This window comes from Aedes albopictus, chromosome 3 (assembly GCF_035046485.1).
Source record: "Aedes albopictus strain Foshan chromosome 3, AalbF5, whole genome shotgun sequence".
NCBI lineage: Eukaryota > Metazoa > Arthropoda > Insecta > Diptera > Culicidae > Aedes > Aedes albopictus.
The window spans coordinates 376210362-376229660 of record NC_085138.1 but is presented as its reverse complement, the minus strand read 5'-3'; the positions used below and the strand labels follow the sequence as shown (position 1 = coordinate 376229660).

The window sequence follows — 19299 nt, the reverse complement described above, 5'->3', positions numbered from 1 at the left end:
CCGGGAAAGCTGTTATCGTCCATGATTTTCCATAGCTCTATGCGGTCGATACTGTCGCATACCGCCTTGAAGTCGATAAACAGGTGGTGCATTGGGACCTGGTATTCACGGCATTTCTGGAGGATTTTCTGTACGGTGAAGATCTGGTCCGTTGTCGACCGGCCGTCGATGAAACCGGCTTGGTAACTTCCCACGAACTCACGAAAAGGAGCGAGATTAAGGACGGAGCAAGTCCCATCTTCCTTTCTTCTCTTTCTCGTGTTTGTATAGGAGAGTGATTTTGAAAAGAAGCTGCCAACGTTAGTAATAACAGCTGAGATGCTTCCAAAAATTTCTGCTGTGATTCCTTTAGGGATTTCTACGGAAAATGTCTTACAATATTCTCAGTAAATTCTGTTGGAAATCGCCTCGATATTCCTTTAGGCATTCTCACTGGCCCCCAGGAATGCTGCTGGAATTTATTTAGAAACTTCCGATAAACTCCACCAGGCATTTCCAGCTGGGAATCCTCTTGGAAGACTCCGAACAGTAGTTACTGAAGAAATCGCAACTGAAAAGCTTGAGAAACCCCATCAAGAATTCCTGGAGTTTGCTGAAAACCCTAAAAGAAATTTCTAAATGAACCCTTGAGAAAAATTCTAGGGGATCGTAAGAGGATTTTCTATAGGATGCTGTAAGAAATCTCTGAAAGAAACCTTGCGGGAATCACAGGAAAGATATGGGAAGGAATCTTTGCTGAAACCTCCGAAGCAATCCCAACACGAATGTCTAGACTTTGGAAGAACATCATCTGGCACTTGTGGGGCAATTCTGTAGGGATTCTTTAAGAATTTCCTGCTGAAAATCTTTGAAAGTTCTCGCCAAGAATTCTTAAGAAATTCTAGTAGAATCTCCTGAAGGAATCCCAGCAGTAATTATTGGATTTCGAAGAGCAGAAGGAATACGAGAAAAAATCTCTGAAAGAATCACAGCAGGAAACCCTGGAGAACTTCAAGTGGACCAGGAATCCCAAGAAAAAATCCTTGAGGAATCCTTGAATAAATTTTCGTATGAATTCCAAGAGAAGTTGCTGAAAAATGTTTCGAAAAACCCTCTTGATATTTCTCCAGAAATATCTGATAGAATTCTGCTAAAAAAATTATGCCGGAATTTCCCCAAAGATTCCTCTGTAAATTGCTCCGGTGATTCCTTTAAGGATTTCCTCAAGGATTTCTCTGAGAATTCCTCTCGGAATACCTACAGAAATTATTGGTGGGATGCTTTCATGAGCTCCTGCCAGGATTTCTACAGGCATTCTTACTGAATGTTCTCAAGCATTTCCAGATGGTATTTCTGCAGTTATTTCTCTAGGAGCCCTGTTGGAGGATTTCCAGCAGGAATTGCTTGAAGAATACCAGCAATACAACTTGGATGATTCCTACCACGACTGCCTGGAGAAATCCCAGCGGCGTTCTAAGAGCAATTTCATCAGAAATTCTCAAAGGAATCTTAAGAGGATTTCCAGTAAAAATACGAGGGGAAAATCATAAAAGATTCAGAATGAATCTCTTAAAATCTCAAGGTGAATTTCTAGTGGCAGTGTTTGGAATTTTAGCGCGAGTTACTGAGTGGTCTATACTCAGCTTGTGCTACACTCGACGTCACTTTTGTCAACAAGTGTGATAACAGAATAGACGTAGATGAACTAGAGTTTTACTTAAACGTTGAATTATAATTGATTGCATTGTAATTAATTTTTAAGAAAATCAGCTGAATAAACTATATTTTATAAAAAAAAAAAAAAAATGATACAAAACGCGAAAGGACGGTTCGATACGAGAATGTAATCAAGAGAGAGTTTGCTCGGCGATGTTAGTGAAAGGAAAGCGTTCTGCAGTAGTACTTTTTGTCAGAATATTGTCAAAACTCTTGATTTTATGGCAACGTAACCTGCAACATCATTATTACAATTAAATTTAAAAGTATGTAAGGTTTTAACAAAGAAAATACGACAAATAATGATAAAAATAACGTATATTCACAGTTGTTGCAAGCCAACAACGATAAGAGAGCATCAGAAAGAGTTACACTTATGTCGTTTTCGTTTTTTGATTCAGTTCCAATCTGGGTTGGAACTGGATGAGATCACAGTTTCAACCCCAACCCGACTTCGGTTTCGCTTGTACTAAAGTTTGTTTGAGTTTGTTTGACGTTTGTTTGTTTACACATTTTCCGCCAATCCAGTTCCAACCCAGGTTTAAAAACGAATTCGACATTAGTGATGCCCGCTTCTCGCTGCAGTTTTTGTATATCGGAGTATTTTCTATGTATTCCTCCGTGAACCATGCAACTCGACGAGAGAACAAAGACGCGCTTGGTAATTGCAACAGGACCAACAGAAGGGAAGAAAAACTGCCTGGTTCATTTATCACTTCGGCTTCCAAACACTGGAGTGCTGCTGAATCCCATAAATGAATATGTAATTGGATGAATCCCAGCTAGAATTTCTAGAGAAATAATTCCGAAAGAATCCTCAAAGCAATTGGATGAATTCCAAGAGGAATTCTTGAAAGAATCCTTGGGAAAATCTCTGGAGTTCCAAAAGAGGATTTTTTTAGAGGAAACCCAGAAGGTATCTTTGGGGAGTTTCTAAGTGGAATCTCTTGAAAAATGCCTGAAGAAATCACAGAAGGAACTTCCCTGGGCAAAGGCACAACCTTGTGATCAGCTTGATTGCTGCAAGTCAACACATTCTTTCACAGCTCAATATGCTAAATCAATTTCCCACCTTTTCTCATCATTAAGGCCACGCAAAACTTAAAAGCCGCATGGCTAAAGAGGTTGCAATGCCTACTCCCAAATTCCACGGTGTTGGACGATGTGAGTTCTTGGACTTGCATTGGAGACTTGGCTCCATGACCCCCTTGTGCATCAATAAAATAAAATAAAATAAAATAAATCACAGAAGGAACTTCCCTTCAGTAATTCCTGATGGCACTCTTGGAGAAATCCGCGGAAAAATGCTAAGGAGAACTCTTGGAGAAATGCATGGAGAAATCTTTGGAAAAATCCTCATCTGGATTGCTCCAGAAGCGTCTGGCTTCTCCAAGGGTTTCTCCAAGTATTCCTATGCTAATCTTATCAGTGATTTCTTCAGGGATTTCCGAGGAACCCAGCAAATCTTCTTGGTGCATTTCACCAGAAATTTCTGAATTAATATCAACATCATTCCTGTAGCATTTCCCCGCAAGAGTTCCTGAAGAATTATCAAATGATTTACCGGCTAGAATTACTGGATTCTTATGCTAAAAAAATCTGGAGGTATATTTAGCAGGTAGCAGGAAATTTTGAAGAAATATCTGAAGGAATAACAGCAGGACTTTTTTTCGTAAGAATCTCAGCTATAATTGCATGGAGAATTACAGCAATAATTTCTGGAGGAGTCCTAGTATCACTCAAGGATTTTTTCCCAATATTTCTCCTGTGATTTCTCCAAGGACTCCACTAGGAAATCTTTCTGGGATTTCTCGTTAAGGTGCAGGCTATGTGCCACTTGGAGCGTAATTCCAATAAGAAAAAGCAGAAGGATGTGTATTTCATCACAAAGAATAACTTTGTAGAACACACGAAAATTCCCAAAAATCCCTGGAAAATATTATAACGAAAAAACTATTTCAAGGGGTCATCCACAAACAATGACACATAACTCCTAAAATTGAACAAACAAGGTAATAGTTTGTTCCACACAAAAAAAAATATTCATGTAAAATTCAGCGAAAAATCATGCACATAAAGGGAATGCTAGAGTTAGTGCAAATTTACATGAGATATCATGTAAAAATACGGTACTTTCGTGTAAATTTCCGCTAATAGTCGCGTAACCGGTTGGCGTCCATGATGGTTTACGCGATGGATGACGGAAATTTACATGATGGTAATGTAATTTTACATCATATGTCATGTAAAAGTGCACTAACTCTAGCATTCCCTTTATGTGCATGATTTCTCGCTGAATTTTAATTACATATTTTTTTCTGTGCAAGGTTTGTTCGGAAAACTTTCCAACAATACATATTTCTGCAACTTTGCAGAAGACACCAATACTCTATCTTCATTTATGAAAAAAGGCAAAAAAAAGTCAATTGTTGACGCACTTTTAGGTGGATTAGTCACAAAGGTAAACATTCCAAAACTAAGAGTGAAGTATATGAAACATTTTTTTCTAGAAAATGCAGCAAAAATGAAAAATTGATATGAACCCCCGTATACAGTATGTAGCAGGTTCCTCCAGAGATTATGTCCGGTGACCACATCCGATAGTTCCTAAACGGTTCAATACTGTAGATAAACAATGTTTGCTGGTGGAGGAGTAAGTTTTAATGGAAACAGAGTGAATTTATTTCCGATTCATAACGGAAAAGAAGCTGTGTACCAAAAAACAGCCCTTTTTATAAGGATCTGACCCAGTGACCCACCGGAATAACTACGGCCACAAGGACCATTCCGACGTTCTCTGTACACTTTTACAAGCTAGACATTTGTACGAGTATACTGTAAAAAAAATTCAAATCCGTTGAGTATTCACTAAACGGCGTGAGTTTTATTTCGTTTGCGCTGACTCAGGCCGATACGGGTTAATAACGGAGAGTTTCGGGCGTAGTTTAACCACCACCAGGTTATGATCAGAGTCGATATTAGCGCCATAATAGGTCCTGACGCCGATAATGTCGGAGAAGTGCCGTCCATCAATCAGATCGTGGTCGATTTGCGATTCCGTTTGTTGTGGTGATCTTCAGGTGTAACGATACGGGAGGCTGTGCTGGAAAAAGGTGCTACGAATGGCCTTGTTCTTGGAGGCGGCGAAATCGATGAGGCGTAGGCCATTTTCGTTCGCCAGCTGGTGTGCGCTGAACTTTCCAATCGTCGGTCTGAATTCCTCCTCCTGGCCTACCTGAGCGTTTAGGTCCCCTATGATGATCTTGACGTCGTGGTTTGGGCAGCGGTCGTACTCGCGCTCGAGCTGCGCGTAAAATGCGTCCTTGTCATCATCAGTACTTCCGGAGTGTGGGCTGTGAACGTTTATTATGCTGAAGTTGAAGAATCGGCCCTTGATCCTCAACCTGCACATTTTTTCGTCGATCGGCCACCAACCGATCACGCGCCTCTGCATATCACCCATCACGATGAAAGCTGTTCCCAGTTCAAGTGTGTTGCCGCAAGTCTGGTAGATGGTATGATTACCTCTAAACGTTCGCACCATGGATCCTGTCCAACACACCTCCTGCAGCGCTACGATGCCGGCTTATGGGTACTAGCGTGGTTCAAAAGATCGTTTTTGCTCCACACCGCTTATTCGATTCCTATCCAGATTATATGCCTTCTCCCAAAATTTGAGCTCATTTGGTTGAAAATTGAGACTGCACAAGCCCTTCAAAGTTTGTATGGGTATTACTATGGGAAAACGATGTTTTTCATTCGATCCACCGTAGCATTTCCCCAAGTGCCCTAGTGGGTTAGTCGACCCTTGGTAATCCTATGCTACTCTATCAGCTACAACTTTGCCGAAGACCGTATTCCAATCGAACACCTCATTAATTACACTAGTTTACAGCATTTTTGAACTCGGCAAGCTGATGATCATTTTTGGTGTAGAATCATGCCCTGAGTTCGAAAACGCGAAAGAAAAAAATTACAGTAGAGCGGAATTTTTTTCGACTTTCCATACAAGGTTGATGATTTGAAATCGATTTTTGTTCTATTTTTAAGTAAAGTCGCTCACTTCAAACATTTCATTCTTCGTAGTCAATGCTCCGATTGAGCTTAAATTTTTACTGTAACTCGCCTACATATAATTTGTCAAATAATCGTCGTGAAAGAATTTTTAAGTTGGTTTTTTCCTATTGAAAAAAATACATTTCTTCAAAAAAATTTGAGAATTTTGCAAAAATTTAAGGAGATTGTCCCTAAAACTCGCCAATATCTTGAATTTCATCAATCTGACGCAAAACCTGTATTCAGATGATCGAATGGTATTGTATTCAGCTTTTAATTTATGGAAAAAGATTTAAAATTGGTTGAACAAAACGCAATATATTTGAATTTTAGTTAATTACATATTTTGAAAAGTTGCAAAACTCAATATTGAGCTAAAACTTAAAAACTGTTCTACTTAAAATATTTTGAAGGTTGGTTTCGAAATCAGCACTAAATTGTGCTTCAAAAATTTTGGTCGTTGACAGAAGTTCACGACTTTCGTTTTATTTTGTAAACTTGTGTTAGTTACCGATTTTTATCCAGAATCGAAATCTTTACTCATGATGGTTGAACTATTTGGTGGGCATCACTGCATTTTGCAGTGAAACATAGTAGCCATGATTTCAGTGTGCTATCTTTGGCGCCATGTGCAGCAATGTTGCCTGCTGGGAAGCTGGAGGATCACTGTTAAAGTTTGCCCAGTTGGATACAAATCGATAACTAATTAATGAGGCGTCCGATTTGAATGCGGTCTTCGGCAAAGTTGTAGCTGATAGAGTAGCCTAGGATTACCAAGGGTCGACTAACCCACTAGGGTACTTGGGGAAATGCTACGGTGGATCGAATTAAAAACATCGTTTTCCCATAGTAATTCCCATACAAACTTTGAAGGGCTTGTGCATTCTCAATTTTCAACCAAATGAGCTCAAATTTTGGGAGAAGGCATATAATCTGGTTAGGAATCGAGTAAGCGGTGTGGAGCAAAAACGATTTTTTGAACCACGCTAATGGGTACTTTTATTGTACTGCAGCAGTCCTCTATAGTCTATAGAACGTGCCTCTGGAGCCGACCTACTGACCTACTGAGAGCCGACCTCTATAGTCTATGGCTCGCATTCGTCGGGAAACGCTACCTCGAGATTCTGCGTGTATGCAGTAGCGGCATCCGTTTGGTAAGTGCCGTGCTCTAGATCGTACATTGGCGGCCACTGGGTATAATACAATAATATGTACAGAGAATTTTGGGGTCGCAGTTTGCCTGAAGCGCAAAGCAGAAAAGATCAGACTGGTACGGACAAACATGTGGTCTCCGGTAAATCCTTATCATAGCAAGCATTTGCAATCGAATTCACAGTCAATCATACAATCGACAACCCTCCAACGATGGCCCGAAGAATCAAACTGGGCCAACTGCTCGATATCGCGTTCGAAATTCCGGAAACCGGAGTAGTAAACATCCGGCTGTTGTTCGAAATTCTGCGAGCTTTGCTCAAAAAGTTGGGCCTCAATGATCTGGACGTACTGGTGGATTTGGGTCAGGCCGGAAGTACCCATGCCCTGGCGGACAAATCCAAGTGCTGGGAGGGATTCGGGCCGGACGAATTGATGAGTCCCAGTTTGATGGCTTTGGATCCGGAAGCACGAGCCGCTGAGATCGCCCGAAGGCGAGCAGAGGAAATCAAACAAGTTCTGAACCTTCTGAAAGCGTACATGATCCGATTGCAAGCGTTGGAAGCCGGAATAGCAGATTTAAGGGCGAAGCGCGCGGATGATCTGGAAACTATGGCGAAGATGTTTCGTCAGATTGATCTGCTCGATGCGAGGCTGTGCGACCAGGAGAAAAAGGTTGCCAAGTTGGAGGCCGATATGGATTGCTTGGGGTTGGCCATGATGGATTACGATATCAAGATTGAGGACATTTTTCGGCGACTGGATTTGATGGGAGTCGAGATACGAGACGTCAGGTGTCAAATTCGATGCATCGAGAAGGACCGGCAGCAGTTTTTGACGGCTGTACAGACAGTAACGGAGCAAATCAATCACTTTTCGTTGACTAAAGCCGATAAGGATGTTATGGAGAAAGAGCTGGGATTAAGAGCTTTGGTGGAAGATCTGAAGCGTTATGTCCCATACGAATGCTACAACTTGACGCAATTGGAGTTGAGTAGCAACATTGCAAAGCTCTACGAAGAAATCTATCGACAAGAGCAAAACTTAAAGGGCAAAGCATATGAGTTGGCGAAAGGATTACAAACCAAGGCTGACGCAGGGGATATGGTGGACCTTCGAAGGCAGCAGTCCAAAATACTGAACAAGTTCAGGCTGCTGGAAATGAACACCCGATCAAAAAGCTCAACATCTGCCGGAATTTTGTTGAATGCGAAGCAAAATAAACATTGTTTGACGTGTGGACTTGAAGCCTCCTTAGAGGGCTTTTCAGAGTTGATACCAAGACCGGTACAGTTTGTACCCCCTTCCAAGGCGAAAGACATTTTTACGTTGCGAAGTCGCTACTGCGGAGGAGACTCCACCATTGTTAAACCGGAGGAAAAGGTTGTTCTTCATACTACCGTTCTAGGACTGGAATGTAACGATAAATCCGCTCCGGTTCCAAGACAGATCATCGGAAATGACGGCTCACTGTACTTGGCTGATCCTTGTCTCGAGTCAGGGAGTAAATCGTAGGTTTTAAATTTGTATGAGTGCAATAAATTGTACATAGTAAAACCCTTCGAAAATCATTGTAGGTACCTACTAATTATAATCATTTTTTATTAGAGTGTTATCAATTGTGCATCAAATTGCCATCTTGCTTGTACTGAAATGATCCTTATCATCAACTCGAATTGTAAACTATCACTCATTGGTATGCAAACTCACAGAGAACATTGGGTAGAATTTTCAACTCATTGTTTTTGATGGATTTGAGGTTCAAATGCTGATTCTTCAATGTGCAACGTATTTTTCGCGCAAATCGAATGCGAATACGATCGCTGTCCAAGCTACGACTTCAAAATCATCATAGATACCCAAAACGCTCAGGTAGGCCGGGAGGAGGAATTCAGACAGTCGATTGAAAGGTGGTATCACATTTCCCGGAATGCCACTTCCCGGAATGCCATTTCCCGGAGTGACATTTCCCGGAATGACATTTCCCAGAATTACTAATTTCGAGAAATGAAGTATCAAGTCATTAGGGAGCTAGCGTGCTAGGTTTTTGAATTGAATGGCTTAACGGCTTCTAAGGACGGACATTGGGCAGCCTAGTCGAATAGTTTGATTTTGATATGTGCTCGAGGTATGTGCACCTTGTTACCGTTTAGGTACTTTCACCTTAAGAAAGAAGCCCTAATAGAGTGAGAACAGTGGCGGTAAGAGATAGAACTCAGCCGATAGAGATGCTTACTCACCAGCATACTGCGATTCGGTATGCATTTATGAGAGCCACGTTAATAGCTGTTAGTAAATAAGGATTAAACCTAAACGATGAGTTCTATATAGTCAAATAAATGCTTAATTAATTATTTACTGCAAAATCTATCAAAACTCTATGTAATAGTATCATTTTTACCATATAAAGTAGCTTAGCTAGTTATACTACACTCCAGGGGAAACGGTAAAATCAAAAATGTACCTACACTTTACATACACACAAACACTTACCAATGGGATTAAGAAGTATAAGGGAAATTTAGATAAGGAATGAACGGATGAGGAATAAAATGGGAAATTTGGTATCAGGAAAAGAGAAAAGGGGGTCAGCTACGAGTCTAATAAGCGAAACCAGGTCTTTTCCACGTTGACCAGCAAGCCATTAGGACGAGCTCAGCCAAAGAAAGTTATCCCAAGTATAAGTTTGAAGCTAGTTACTATCATATCGTGCATAGTTAAAAAGTGCAGTTTTAGAAGTGGAAAAGTCTAATTTGAGACTTTTCATACCGAAGAATCAGGTATGAAGTGGATAAAAGTTAAGGGACTCGGTAGCATAACCCTTAGTGCCCCCTTTTCTATCGTTCACCAGGACCCATTGTATCCAGGATTGGAGTCCCTGTCGAACCACCGCCAAGCGGTCGGGTTTCTCCAAAAGGGTTTAGGTGAACCTTTAAGGCACATCGTCAGTCGTGGGCCACTGCGATCAATCCGATCCCCTTCGGAGCAGTTCCCAGGAGTCAATAGTAGCCGACTCTCTCTCGGCCCCTCCCTCGCTCCTCACCGAAGTCCGTGAAGCACTCTGTGGTTCAGATCTCACCACGCGCTCGCCGTTCCCGAAGGATCCCGAGGCCGAAAGAACCCGAGGAACCACGTGACTCCACCGAACACCGTAAGAGTTACAGCCCTCCGTAGTCCCAGCTACCGATAGCGGTCTCGAGCAGCTCTCCGGGATTTCCGCAGCTCGCCGCTAACCCCGCCGCAGATTCCCGCGGTAAGCTACAATCCCCACGCCGGCCGGCTTTTACACACTCACACACGCTCATAGATTTGTAAGTACACCTATACACTAAATATACCGTTAAAGAGTACCCCACGACTTTTGCATTCCCGATCAGAATCCGAGCCGACCCTGTAAGAGTATCTAGAGGGGAGAAGCTAAGTTAGAGCTAATGGGAGTGAGGGTAACAACCTTGAAAGAACAGCCTATTTTCAAAAGAAGGAAAAATATCTGATGGGAGAGTTTGTGATGTGGTCAATATTACAGTATCATTGCATCCTAATTAAATGAATTGCTAATGTTGTATACATATACTTCGAAAGAACAGCCTATTTTTAAAAGAAGGAAAAATCTCTGATGAGAGAGTTAGTAGTATGTATATGCATTTATGATAATCAAGCCATTCAACTCGGCTGCTATACTGTACTATTGACGCCACTCTACTAACTTTCCCACCAGAGATTTTTCCTTCTTTTAAAAATAGGCTGTTCTTTCGAGGTGTATGCTGCCTATAATCGCATAACTGTCATACGAATAGGAAACCCAGCAAATATGGAACTGATATGCGATCATAGGCAGTATGTGTTTCATATAATACCATTCCATTAGACTGCCCAGTGGCCGTCCTTTTGAAGCTGTGGTAGTTTACTTCAAAATGAAGTACAGGCTGATAGGTTGGTTGCATTTGTTGTTTTTTTGGTATGTACTTTGCTATGTTCGATGAGAAGGTATAAGGGCTTTCGACTAAAACACCATCGATTTATCACAGACAACCGGCTGGTTGGTCCGATGAGAGCACGACATACGAAGTCCTTCACGGACAACCGAATGGTTGGTCCGATGAGAATATGCCAATCAAGTTCCCTGACGGACAACCATGAGGGCACGATAAAATCAAATTCCATCATTTTATGTATTAAAGGCTTGATAAAAAGCTCTTCCAATTATAAAGAAGGAGATGTGGTATTTTTGTGCTAATTAAAGCTGAGGATTATGATTGAATTCACTACCAGTTCAACTTAGAGTCAGTCTAGTTAGAGTCTGGCGGACTGTCATTTTCGATCGGAGCCAATCGAGCATGACGTCACGGTGTAGCATTTATCGGTGAGGACACTATGACGTCATGCTCGATTGGCTCCGGTCGAAAGTGACAGTCCGCCAGACTCTAATTATAGGGACTCTAGTTCAACTGCCAAGAAGATAACACGCAATCCACCAAAAAGTCATCCGACCTGTAATATCCTATTCGGCCTATTGACACTTTCGTTCTGAAGTAACATAGTTCAGCCTCAATGATCCAGCATCATTCCGGGAAATGTCACTCCGGGAAATGGCATTCCGCGAAATGTGTCATTCCGGGAAATGACATTCCGGGAAATGGCATTCCGGGAGATGGCATTCCAGGAAATGTGATACCACCGATTGAAAAGCTCAGGGACCACCAGTTGACGAACGAAAACGACCTACGACTCATCGATTTTGTTGCCTCCAAGAACATGGGCATTCGTTACCTTTTTCCAACACAGCCTTCCTTATCGTTATACCAGGAGATTGCCGCAGCAGAAAAAAATCGCAAATCGACCACGTTCTGATTGATAGACGTCAGGACCTAAGGTGGCGCTAACATCGACTTTGACCTCTATCTGTGATGGCAAGCTTCAGGCGAATGTATAAATTCCACTATTTAAATGTGTTAAAAATAATGTCTGTCATCCGCAAAGCAGACAAGTTGAACGGATTTCGTGAAAATCATGGCTTGGATGTTGATATTATACCGTGACTTCGGGAGAAATTGATCACTTTTCGCAGTTTTTGGCGCCTATTGTTTTTAAATATTGATCGATATGGCTAAACCTTGGGCTAAACTCAAACTTTAAGGGGGCATCCATAAAGTACGTCACACTCATAGGGGGAGGAGGGGTTTCGAAAAGTGTGACGAGCAATGTAATAGGTATACGACAAACCCCTACGAAGGGGGGGGGGGGGGGGTTGAAAATTCCCTAATTTTGCGTGACGTACTACATGGATGCCCCCTAGCTCTTTGAAGCCGGATTTTTTTCAAGCGTTATTATAGAGTTTTTTCAACGTATTTCTGTGGTTTTGGTGCTCAATAGCATAGAACGGGTAGAATATGATGCAGAATATTTTTTCTGGATATCCTAAGCCATCCAAACTGTTCTTGAGTTTAGATCCTAAAGTCTACGGGTGTAACGGTAACTTGCTACGATTTGTAATCTATCATGTCCAATAAGTTTTCTGGAAGTTCAAAAAACAGTATCAGAATAGTTGGGATATCTTAGGTCATCCAAATTGTTCTTAAATTCAGACCCATAAGTCTACGAGTGTAATTGTAACTTCATTATTATACGAAGCTACAATTTGTATTTCATCATGTATCCTAGGTCATCCAAACTGTTCTTGAGCTTAGATCCTAAAGTCTACGCATGTAACGGTAACTTCTTTCATTATACAAAAACTACAATTTGTTATCTATCATGTCCAGTAAGACTTCTGAACGTTCAAAAGACACTATCAGAAGGTTTGGGATATCCCCATAATATATAATAATAGATAATATATTATTAATATATAATAGATTATAGATAATAGATTATATAGATCTATAATAGATTATATATATATATATATATATATATATATATATATATATATATAACCAAGGTTGCGACCATTCATTTGCAAAGATTTACATTCATTTGCTATTATCTCAGTTCAGAAGCATGCTATCGAAAAACAATGTATGGATGAATTTAACCTTGTAGTTTTATATGAAAGTTTGCCGAATAACATTGGGGTTGCAAACGTATACCAAAGCTGTGAGCGAGCTGTAAAGGCAACTCTCCACGCGGTGAATGTAAATTACATTCATTCTGTGGAAATCCTAATAAAACGCCTGAAAGTATGCAATTACCATACTAAATTTGTATATTTATAGAATTCTCAATGACAAAATCGGGTTTAGCGAATACTTGGCAGCTAGAAACATTCATTTGAATCTTCGTTACATGTGCGATACTGCTACAGCAACAAAAGTGTCTTTAAAGTTCATCTAACACGCAGTTTGGAAAATATTGAATTTAACCCTCTAATACCCAAATTTTTGATTTTGATCTAAATATCATTTTTCGTCATCTAAAATCGATTTAAACATGTTTTGGAATATGATTCTTTTTTATTCTCGATTTCGTGAATTTCAGTTTTTGATTTTTCTAATTTTTATTTTTGAACATCCCACACTTTTATATTTTTCCTGGAAGCCAATTTGGGGAACGGATTTTTTGAGATGAAAACATTTTGAGATTTTATGATTATTGTTGAAATATTATTATTTAAAAAAACTTTCACAGAAAATTTTATTTTCCGTGTAATTTTAAGGAAAATAATTTTAGAGTGTATTCGATACCCTTTAACTATTAAACAAGGATAGAATGATTTGGGAAAAATTCAAAATATGTTAATTGTAGCGATTCAATACAAAATAAACAATGACTTCTAAAAGGTGAATAAAACATCAAGTTTTCAATGATTTTTAAAAAATGTAAATACGCTTTAAAATACACCAAAAACCATTTTGAGATATACAGAACAGTCCTAAATATCAGCCAAAAATATAAAAAAATTGATTTTCCACGAAACAAAAATTACAAAAATTCTCAAACTATACCCCGTCTAAAGGCGGTATTGGGTATTAGAGGGTTAATACAGAAATATGTGAATAATCGGCTGAACATGTAAGCTCTTGTTAGCTCATCATTCAATAACCCTTGAGTCAGATGATGGCCATTGCCCACATATTGTTTCAAGTTTAGAGCATTATTTTTGACTTATAAATGCGTTATAGATACGTTAAGTAGATCAATTTCACCTGAAATGACGATACCGAATATTTCATACAAATTGCTGAGAAAAGCTCGTTTGATCTACAACATGAGCGTGGCACTGGTAGTGGTGGCCGTCTGCACGTTATGCTGCTAGCACCCCTGAAATGTGTAGAGCCTTTGTGAGTTCCTTTGTATTAAGGTGAATATAGAACGAAGCCACACCTTGAATTTTCAAAAACACAAATCTGAAGAACCGAATAGCGCTGAAAAGTTGATCTATTGACCAGCCGCTGGTGGTGACCAATCGATCAACTTTTCAGCGCTTTGCGATATTCGGTTCTTCAGATTTGTGCTCTTGAAAATTCGAGGTGTGGCTTCGTCATATCTTCACCTTAAGCCTCGCTCTTAAATAAGCATTATTCTTCAAGTTTTACACTACAGAGCAGGGCGCAAAATTTTCGAGCAGACGAGCTGAAATTCACCGTGCGGCAATTTTCATTCACTTGCCTGCATATTCATATTCAGCTGCTCGATACTCGTTTGTCAACTGAATGAAAGTCAATGAATATTTGTAAACATCTTACAAAGTGTTAAATTGCTGATAAAATATTAAAGTTTCGATTACATTTAACGGTGCTTTACACAGATCTTTTCCCATTTGATTGTTGTGGAGGATTTTTGGAAGGAATCGTAGCCATAAACGTAGGTAATTGTGAAGATGTTTCTCGATCGGCTTCATATTCAATGACTACGAATTGACTGACTGTATGAAGAGGGAGAGCGAAAATGAATTTGTTTGTTTTGAATATTCAGTGCAGAATCATTCAATTTCGTGCTGTTTTCAGTCAATGACTATGAACATTTTGCACCCTGCTACAGAGTACATATTCCTAATTGAATGTTGTGCCAATAAGTTGATTAAGCTACAGATATACACGGTGGTATCCGAAGCTGTTTTCAAATAACCTTGAACTTTAACTTTGAAGAAAAGGGACGTCTAATAATTTCAGCAACCGATGCGACCTCAGTTTTCTTGGATGAGATCGGTTTCGGAGAAGGTAATAAATATTTGCACATACCTACATATGGTAGTCTAGAGACAGCGAAAAACGAGAATCTAAAAACTCGTTAATTTGAGTAGTTGAGAGCTTTGCTTTTATTGTAAATAGTGTCCTTACTCACCGTACCATTTCTAAGACTTTTTACAAAGCTTCCGTTTTTAGAAACCAGTCAAGGGAAGAGATTATGCGTAGAGAAGATATTAGATACTAGGTGCGGATATAGAGCATATTTGATTAGGATCAAGTTGGTCACGTTTCTATGTAGCCAATCAATATCCCACTTCACCACACAAAAAAAACTTATTCAATTTCCACTTGCCGACAGCAGCGATGATCCATGTCTGCGACATAAATGCGGAAATAATCCAAACATAAAATAATACCCACAAAATAGACACCCAATTCACTATCGGACACATCTGAAATTTGACCAGCATCAAGGATGGAGTACTAGTAAATATCTTCAACACATATGTTTGGGATGAGGATGGACAGAAAATTCCTCCTGGCCTCCAACCGTCAAACCATGTCTTCGTCGTCGTCCATCGAACCTACCAATGAAGCAGAACCAGAACCTCAATTTCCCACTCTCTTTTCTTTCTTTTTCTGTCATTCCAGCGAACCACAGCACGGAATCTTCGTCCCCTTCAAGAAGGTCGTCATGGCGTGGAACTCCTAAGATAGTACCTACCTACAGGATACCTACCACGGACAGGATACAGTCATTGCACAATTATGGGTCACACACAATTATTAGTCACTTTTCACTTTAATAGATAAATACTAATTAATTGCAAGCTTTTGTTAGCCATTATCATTTTTCGTTCATAAGTTGATTTGTTTTGTGTCATTATACGTATCGCACACGGGCTTATATGTCAAAACATACATACTTTCGATACTTTTTTGTTCGGCACAAAACCATATGTCAAAGTAACGCTTCGATTGTGAATATCGTAAAGTGCGTGCGCTGCTTTCGTAAGCTCTGTAACAGCGTGCTTCAGTGATTTTCAAGTGCAAAATGGTATCGTCACCAGAACAAAGGTATAATTAACGTGCTAAATGTAGAAATTCATGTGACTGCAGCTAATTAAAGCTTATTTCTGGCAAAATTTAAGTGACTCATTATTGTGCCATGGAACACCGAAAATCACACAATTATGGGTCACTTTATGTGCAGCATAATATTGACAGTTCAGCGTACATGGGCATTGCATACTTTTAGGCGTTTATTAGTGGTTGTGTTAAAGGTTTTGTCCCAATTTTGAAAAATTGATTCCAAATCGTGAAAACACGCTTCGTTAAGAGGTTTGAGACCAGTTTTAGATTTGACTTTAGTTGATCTATCGAGAATAAGTAATCAATCAGTGAAAAAATAGACAAAACATTATTGTTGAGCCGATTCCTCTTGAGTGACCCATAATAGGCAACAAATTGACCCATAATTGTTACACAGCCAATTTTGACCCATTATTGTGGTTTTCATTATTCATCAACATTTTAGTAATTTTCACCGTCTAAAGTGAATTTTACAAGCAAATTTTCAAATAAAACAATATAAAGGAGTTTCAGTGAAGAGAATACAAAATAAAAATAATGAAAGTGTTATTTTGTCATGTAAAACGATTCATATTATGAAATGATTGTTCCTTGAGTGACCCATAATTGTGCAATGAGTGTACCAGTGGAAAATGGCGATGCGATGGAAGGAAAAGTGAGACACGTATGTGATTTGTCGGCCTATTGGCGCACATCTTCAACGGGAGTCATCGTGGGTGGGGCGGCGGGCGTGCAAGGCATATATGTTCCGTTCCTCCTTGCAGAAATGGCAAGGGTGACAGACACAAGACTTGATGTACTTATCTGTATCACCGCAGAAGGAATAGGTATAGGTATTTATTTGGGTTCGAAGACAGAGGATGGTGCGGCGCAATTATTCAAGGATCAGTTCAAAACGACCCTTGTCACTTTGGATCGAATGGTTTTGTGTTATTCACAACTTGAAAACTTCTCTGTCATATTCATAGGTTTGAGCTTCGGAATGTCCTGATGAGGTGGGGGAAGTAAGGCAATTTCCGTTGAAAAGTTGATCGTTATAAAACCGGTTGCAACAGAATTCCTGTCATTCGATTCGGAATACGGACAGATGTCACTCGGACACATTTGTTATCTGAACCACTTAACCCAAATTATGTATATTGTCCACTAGAACTGTTATGTTACTAAATCATAATCCCTTTTTAGTGATCTAGCATAAACTGCGTAAATTAGTATTGCGCTAACTTTCTTTTAATGATACATTTTCCATTATCCCGTTCCCGTCATTAAATCTTCATTATGGAAAAAGTTCTATTCCGTTCTTCCTTAATTGTTGGCAGAAACTGACTTGCAAACAAATTTTATTATTACCACACCCACGGCCCGATACCCTCATCATAACCCATATTCGTCACCATCACCCTTGGCTCGAGTCGCCCAATTAATCGATACTTAGCGCCCGCCGTCGTCGATCCGGTGGCGACGAAACGCACCGTTAAGGACTATTCGATTTCCATCTTCTATGATGGACGGGAAACGGAAAAGTTAGCTTGCCTAATTGGTTTATACACCATCATCTGTGACCGGAATTTCCATTTTAATGAGCTGAATTTGCACGTCGGGACAAACATCAAGCATCTTCAACGAATTCAACTGGTAGGAAAAACGTGCCATATACCTCGGAAAAGGATTCCAACCTATACCGCTGTCTTATTAATTTGATCTATTTTTGTTCGTACGTTGACTAATAATAACTTCAAAGGACCAGACAGCGAAATACAGTGCAGGACGGCTAAGTTATTCCACGCGGCTTGAGTTTTAAAATACACCTCTAATAGGAGTAAGAGCCTACATAGCTATAGCAGTAAGCGCGCGGGTATTGCAATCAGTATTCTAAGGGGTCATTCGTATATTACGGAACGCCAAGATGGTAGGGAAGCAGTCCCTACCCAATTCCCAATTCCTCATACAAAAGTTGTTGGTTACGGGGGTAGGTTGTCTAGAATATGGAAATTTTGCGTTACGTAATATGCTAATGAGCCCTAAGCTGCAGTAAAAAGATTAGTGAATCACTCTGAAGGGGTTAAAGCAGCAGACCCTTATTTTGATAGGGTTCGATTTTGAGTAGAGTAAGGTGGGACAAAAGTTCGACCCTAGTTGAATATTCAATTTTTCTCAATAAATCAAGGCAGATAAAAATGAATGAGTACCGTGTGGTGATTCTACCACCCATGAGCTGAAATTTTGCTGAACAAAGTTTCGCCAAATGTCTTTTCAATTCTGAGTTACAACACTTTTTGTATGTGTGTGTCTTATTCGAACTCTTACCCCACCAGTGCAGTGGGGCAAAAGTTCGAATCTTGTGTTTGTGGAATTTCGCTGGTCGTAGCACACTATTTTGACACTTTGGTAATATAAATATCTAAAAACCAATTAATATTTGAATACACTCTAAAGTTCGATCTGGATTTTAGTCAAATCAGGGTTAAATTTACTACAGCAAAAAATAGTAGTTTTCCGCCAAATTAAGATAAAACAACTTTTTTTCAACTTTGATCGAATTGTCTCACTAATTCTATCATTTTTAGAGATAATATGCACATTTTGCAGAATTTTAGGTTTTTACCTAAAGTTGCCACATGACTCGAATTCTTGCCCCACAATTCGAACTTTGTGTGAAATATGATTCCCAAATCTTTTTCGCAAAAAGTTATACATGCTAAAGCATCTACAAAATATACCTAGTTACGCCCCAAAATAAAATATCGAATTCGATTTCATTACAATGCTATTCCATGCGATGGAAGGACCATTTCATATTACAATTTTTTGATCAAAAACCAACATTTTGTCATAACTTTTCGAAATATTGATCAATTTTCATAATTTTTGAATGAAAGACTCTTTTCCAAAAAGGTTTCGAACAACCTTGACACCCGAAAGAAATAATTTGAATTGAGCTCAAAAACTTCAAAAGGAACTCTTGCCCCACTCGAACTTTTGCCCCACTTTACTCTATATGACAGTACTTCTAACACAGCAAATTTTGCATTTCTTATCCAGCAAAACGAATTACTGAAACGGCATCAGTAAACTACATTTTGTTAGTTGCACTTAGTTAGAGAATGCCTCTAGCTCTGATACTTTGCAACTCTTGCTGACTGACTACAAAACTGCTTAGTGCAGCCAATCATTG

General features: G+C 39.6%; 1 protein-coding gene across 4 annotated transcripts in view; it reads left to right on the top strand.

Annotated features, from left to right (window-relative positions):
- Positions 1 to 17774, top strand: part of LOC109409870 (uncharacterized) — a 240379-nt gene extending 222605 nt beyond the window's left edge. For all 4 annotated transcript variants that reach the window (XM_062855753.1, XM_062855751.1, XM_062855752.1 and 1 more), the window contains 2 exons: positions 15684 to 15785; positions 16748 to 17774. In XM_062855753.1, coding sequence (XP_062711737.1) covers positions 15684 to 15744 — 61 coding nt within the window. In that variant the 3' untranslated portion in view covers positions 15745 to 15785; positions 16748 to 17774. The remainder of the gene's footprint in view (positions 1 to 15683; positions 15786 to 16747) is intronic.
- Positions 17775 to 19299: the final 1525 nt, after the last annotated feature.